This window comes from Aegilops tauschii, chromosome 6, assembly GCF_002575655.3.
Source record: "Aegilops tauschii subsp. strangulata cultivar AL8/78 chromosome 6, Aet v6.0, whole genome shotgun sequence".
NCBI classification, from domain to species: Eukaryota; Viridiplantae; Streptophyta; class Magnoliopsida; order Poales; family Poaceae; genus Aegilops; species Aegilops tauschii.
In genome coordinates this window covers 11,845,327-11,851,225 of record NC_053040.3, presented here as the reverse complement: position 1 = coordinate 11,851,225, position 5,899 = coordinate 11,845,327, and the positions used below count along the sequence as shown (strand labels likewise).

The window sequence follows — 5,899 nt, the reverse complement described above, 5'->3', positions numbered from 1 at the left end:
TTACTGTAGCAGATCGGGCACTGTACCTAATGCGGGACGGATATCTGCTTTTGTAATCTGTTATGTTTCTGACTTCCACATGTAATTTATTGTATACGTAACTTGTAAATCAAGATATGTGCATGTAAATATCCATAATGTTTATCCTACGGTGAAACCAAAATCTGACTAACAAAATGGCAAAAACATGCACATTCTCGCAACCTTGTCTTCCTTTTTTCTTAAAAAAAAGGATCATCCTATCATGAAGGTGCTATATATAGAATGTATCTCAACCTTTATAGCAAAGTGATACGATACAGTAAAATCATTGCTTTACCCATACAACATTCACTCATGTCAAATTGTACACCACAAATGTTCCAAACAGGATGTTCCCAGACTGAGTTCAAACACATACCCACAACACAAAGTGCACATACAGACAGTTTTACAACAGTTCAACCCAAGGGTCCAAATGCCAACAACAAACAAACACGAGACCCAGACCTTAGATTTGCATTTAATTTAGTTGGGGAGACCCAGACCCAGGTGTCTTGAGTATTACCATGTCACACTAGCCTTTACGCTTGTCCCCCACCAGCACCCCCATCGTTGTTCCCACGAGCGAGAATTTGTAGCGTCGATGGGCCTGGTAATCATATATTTCTAGTCAGTATGTAAACCTTTGCATCTATGATATATGATACTACAATAAATTACTAAAAATAGTTTGACAACTCATAACACTCAGGAGAAATTAAATTAAATTATAACACATAAAGAATAGAACAATTAATACCATCGATCAACAAAGAGGAAAAATTGTTAGTGAACACTTTAAAGCACAATAAAGGTATCCGAGAAACCATGTATGAAAAGAAAGGATCCAGGCGACTCCTTTAATGTTAAGATAAGTAAATTACCTGCGGCATAGAAACTGGCGAACGGATAATACAAATCATTGAGAAAGTGTCCATGAATTCTCTTGCACTGCATTGACTCAAGTTGAACCGTAAATACACGGATGCACATCTCTTTGTACACCGATATAAGAAGGGCATTAGCATCCTCGGCATACCCGAGGACTAATGACCTCCATTGCCCCGTTGAAGACGGCGCCAGATCAAAGATGCTGTCCAGAATAACGGTCTTGCGCAGCACCCATGTTGCAACACCATGAGAGTTGATGTTGCGGTTCCACAGTTCGATGGCAGGGTACATGAATAAGGCGAGGCCAACAGCGCCATCCTCTCCTGGGATGATCCGGCAGTTGCGGCTCTTGAGGTTGGCACGGGGAGGCCTCGTGATGAGAGCTAGGGTCTGGTTATCCAGATTGAACTCTAGTATGCTGTTCCCAGGCCTTTTGAGCCAACAGTAGAGGCGGTTGCCGACCACAGTGACGGGGACACTGGTAAGACGACATGGCTCAGGAATGGAGATGCTGTCTCCCCATGTGCCCGTCTCAGAGGAGTACACACGGGCCGCAACTCTCGAGTGGCCCGTGCAGGCTACCAAGACCAGCTTCAGTGGGCGCTGCTCGTCGTCCCAGAGCAGAGCTCCGTTGGCGTTGTACGCGTCGTCGAAGAAATCCTGTGGGAGTGAGAGATCCGGTGGGAATGACACGCGGTCGCGCTCACCGGAAAAAGGGTTGTAGATGAGGAACTCACGCAGCGTCCAGTTCATGATGAGGACGCGCCCCTGGCGGCACCCGAGCACGCACCAGGTGTTCCACGCGGCCTCGGTGCAGACCTGGAGGGAGAAGCGCTCCATGGGGATGCGATCTGGAGCTTGCAGGCCAGGGGTGAAGAGCAGAGTCGTCATGCGCTTCTCGAAGACGCCCAGGACCGGGGGTCTCCCGTGGCGGTCGCGCCAGCTGCGGCGGAAGTCCGCGGAGGCGGCGACGCGACCCCACGGCTTGCAGACAAGCGCCCGCGGGAGGGAGGATGGCTCCGGGGAGAGGCGGACGAGGATCTCGCCGAGGACGTTGTCATCCTCCAGCGGCCCCGCCGCAACCGCCGGCGAAACGCGGTGGCCGCGGCCGGTGGTCATCTCGCCGCCGACGTCGCCCGTGTGGAATAGAATGGGGATTCGAGCCTGTTTTTCTAGGGTTTTCCAATGGAAGTGGGGAGCAGGAACCAGACTCGTTTTCTTTCCTGTAAGGAGGACTGTTTGGGCTGTGGGCGTACAAGGGGGGAAAAACGATTTTAGCCCAAGATGAAATTGATATGTTGGTAGCAAGCGATGATTTTTATGGAAAATCTACCGACGAAGTGCTTTGCGAGTGAACGCACATCTGCCGTGAATATGAGGCAAGGAGGCAGCAAAATGGTGGGAAACAAATAGTTGGGTTGAGGAAGAAGGGGAAGGGGGTGAGCCCCAGACTCTTGTGTCGCATGCCTAGGGCGACCCGAGATGCTCACGTCACCGCAATACTCAGGTCTCCCCTTGCTGCTCCCGCCTACTGTCGTCACCACGGGCCTTTGTCGCGCCGGCGACAGGCCTGCGCTGAATGTTGCAGGAAGCATGGTGGTATAGTGCTGGTTGGTGAGTGTTTTTAGTTCATAGATCCGGCCAACAATGGCCTTGATTCTGGCTAGCGGTGAGCGTTTACAACCCTCATATGTTGCTCGCAACCTTGTACTAATGGGAGGTTTGTGGATCTGGCCAGCCTCGATGTGGGCGGGATTCCTCCAGGTTTGGGCATGGTGCGCGAGCTTTCGTTGGCAGGGTGCCCTAGCCTCGTTCTTTTGAGGAGCGTTTTAGGCTGGCTTGCAACGGGCATGGTGGCCACTTGTGGAAGTCGTGGAGACCGAACTCTAGTGCTTACTGGATTCTGTGGCGAGGTGGTTCATTTGGCAGCGGCGAGGTGTGTTGTTGCGGGTGAAAGCCATGTGCTCGCTTTTGTTGGTAACAACAATGACGGTGCCTTATGGCATTGTTTTCCTTATTAAACGCATCATCATGGATCTTCCACACTTTCCCACTCGTATGTTCTCCGGGCGAAAGCTTTAGATCCAGCATCTAGAGCAGAGGGCGATGGCGTCCTTGACTTCGTAACTCCTTAGAGGCGCCGTATTGGAGTCGCCAACCACACGTTGCTTGTTTGATGGATGGGTTGTAGTATGGTTGGCCCTTGGCTGGTTTGAGGTTTGTGGCTACAACTAGATGTGCCGGGAGAGGGTGGTGGTGTTTGCTCCTAGTCTTTTCTTGCTCATGTGTTCCTTTGCCAAGCAGTGCACATTGGTCTTACCGTTCCACCTAGTTTGCAGAAGAGCCTTATGTTCTTATCCGAAGTCAGGTTAGCGAGACCGTGATCCATCTTAGTTTGCCTCATTCCCTATCAAGACCCCCTCCTTAGGGGGTGTTGTCGGATGGCAACCGGACGACGACCAAGCTCAATCCCCTACCTTGCTTCGTCGAATGAAGATGGAAGCTAGATCCCTCGTCCGTGTTGGTTTTGTCTACAAGATATGACATACAAGCGGTGACACTTTTCATCCTTGTAGTTGTCATGTTGTTTCTTTCTTTTCTGGTGTGGCTTGTATTCACCTCATCCCCTATTTTCCCCTTGTATTTTCTCATCTATGTTGGTTCTTCTTCTAAATGAATGAAGCATAGCATGTGAGTGGAACGTAAACCTACTGTATTTCATCAGAAAATAAAAGAAGAAGAAGGCGATGGGTTCCACAAAATGAGAAGGAAGAACAAGGAGAGGGAAAGGAGGAAGAAATGAGCGGGCGAGTTGCTGGGCTAGTGGCTCTCCATGACAGTGATGGCAATAGGTAGGTCAACACCACATTGGACGAGTAGTGAGCTCCATCCCTAGCTTACACCAATGGCTACGGAAAATGAGGCATCGAGGTGAGAATGGGGAAAAAGTAAAGTGGCGGATGTAGAGTGGGCATCCCATATATATCAGGTAGGATGCGATTGAGGGAGTGGAGGGAGGGAGCCATGCGTTTCTAGTCATGAGCTCAAGTGCCCTCTTTATCCCTGGCATCTAGGGTTCTCAAGAATCCTTAAGTAGACGACAATACATGTTCTATCTAGTTTGTACATTCATTTTACTTGAAAGTGGGACAGGACTTTTACTGCTGGTAGGTAACCATTTCTATTGAGTCAATTCATTACAGACAAGGATGACCCACCTCTCATCCCTTGCCACCCATCGAGAAGAGGAACCGAATCCGCTGCCGCTGCCATCAAGGAGCGCAAGTCTCCATGAAATTCAAGGCCTCCTTCACAGATGATGGCATCTCCCTGCTCGACAAGCATAAGTCTCAATGCAGCACACTCCTCGATTCCCCTCCAAACCTCCATTCCTCTGTCGCCACTAGTAGAAAACAGGGCTTTGGTCCAGGCCGGGTAAGCCCATTAATCCCGGTTCAGTCACGAACCGGGACCCATGGGGGCATAGGCCCCGGTTCGTGAGGCCAGGGGGCCGGTCGGGCCTCGTGGGACATTGATCCCGGTTCGTCTGGCCCCTTTGGTCCCGGTTCCAGACACGGAACGGGACAATGGGCCTTGATGATGTTTGCTAAGACTACGTCGGTGTTTCCCCCAAGAGGAGAGGATGATGTAGCACAGCAACGGTAGGTATTTCCCTCAGTAATGAAACCAAGGTATCGAACCAGTAGGAGAACCAAGCAACAAAACGTAAACAGCCCCTGCACACAAATAACAGCCACTCACAACGCGACGTGTTAAAGGGGTTGTCAATCCCTTTCGGGGGCTGATGGGCTGTGAAGATACGAAGACCGAAGATTGCACCCGTGTCCGGACGGGACTCTCCTTGGCGTGGAAGGCAAGCTTGGCGACCAAATATATAGATTCCTTTCTTTGTAACCGACCTTGTGTAACCCTAGATCCTCCCGGTGTCTATATAAACCGAAGGACTTAGTCCGGAGGAGGGAGATTCATTACCATAGTCATACAGGCTAGACTTTTAGGGTTTAGCCATTACGATCTCATGGTAGATCAACTCTTGTAATACCCATATTCATCAAGATCAATCAAGCGGGAAGTAGAGTATTACCTCCATAGAGAGGGCCCGAACCTGGGTAAACATCGTGCCCCCTGTCTCCTGTTACCATCGACCTTAGACGCATAGTTCGAGACCCCCTTCCTGAGGTCCGCCGGTTTTGACACCGACATTGGTGCTTTCATTGTGAGTTCGGGACCTTAGACTCATAACGTTAATAAGATCGATGTACCTCTCGAGGAGGCTCCGGATGCGGCTCTGCAGAGTTTGTACCTCATCAATTGATCCCCAGTCCAACCCCTTATTAATCCATGATGCGAGCTGGATTGGAGGGCTGGGTCGAAACGCAGGCGCAGCCGCCCACTTGGAGCCACGGGGCTCGGTGATATAGAACCACTCCCGTTGCCATAAGTCAGAGGACTCGGTGAAGGATCCTTTTAGCCAAAGAGCGCTATTAAGCTTGCTCACGGTGGCGCCACCATACTCCGCCTGCTTCCCCCCTATCATCTGCGGCTTCACGTTGAAGGTCTTGAGCCACAAGCCGAAGTGTGGAGGGATTCGAAGGAAGGTCTCGCACGTGACGATAAACGTCGAGATAAGAAGAACAGAGTTCGGGGCCAGATCATGAAAATCCAGCCTGTAGTAGAACATGAGCCCTCGAACAAAGGGATTAAGGGCAAAGCCTAACCTTCGGAAGAAGTGGGAGATGAACACGACCCTCTCGCCGGATCTGGGGGTAGGGATAACCTGCCCTTCGGCATGGAGCCGATGGAGAATTTCTGCAGTCAGATATCTCGCCGCCCTAAGCTTCGCAATACCTCCTCTGTAACAGAAGAAACCACCCACCGACCGGAAGGCTGGATCCGGACATGACTAAGGCTTGTGGTGGTCGAAACTTGGGTTTTAGAACTCGAGATAGCAAGGTCTGAGGAAGAA

General features: G+C 50.6%; 1 protein-coding gene across 1 annotated transcript; it reads right to left on the bottom strand.

Moving 5' to 3' along the window:
- Positions 1–258: 258 nt before the first annotated feature.
- Positions 259–2,145, bottom strand: LOC120966054 (uncharacterized). The gene is made up of 2 exons (XM_040391628.3): positions 906–2,145; positions 259–631 (listed from the first exon to the last, which is right to left on the bottom strand). The coding sequence occupies exons 1-2, from the start codon at positions 2,029–2,031 to the stop codon at positions 564–566; spliced, it is 1,194 nt and encodes a 397-aa protein (XP_040247562.2). The 5' UTR covers positions 2,032–2,145; the 3' UTR covers positions 259–563.
- Between the last annotated feature and the right edge of the window lie 3,754 nt (positions 2,146–5,899).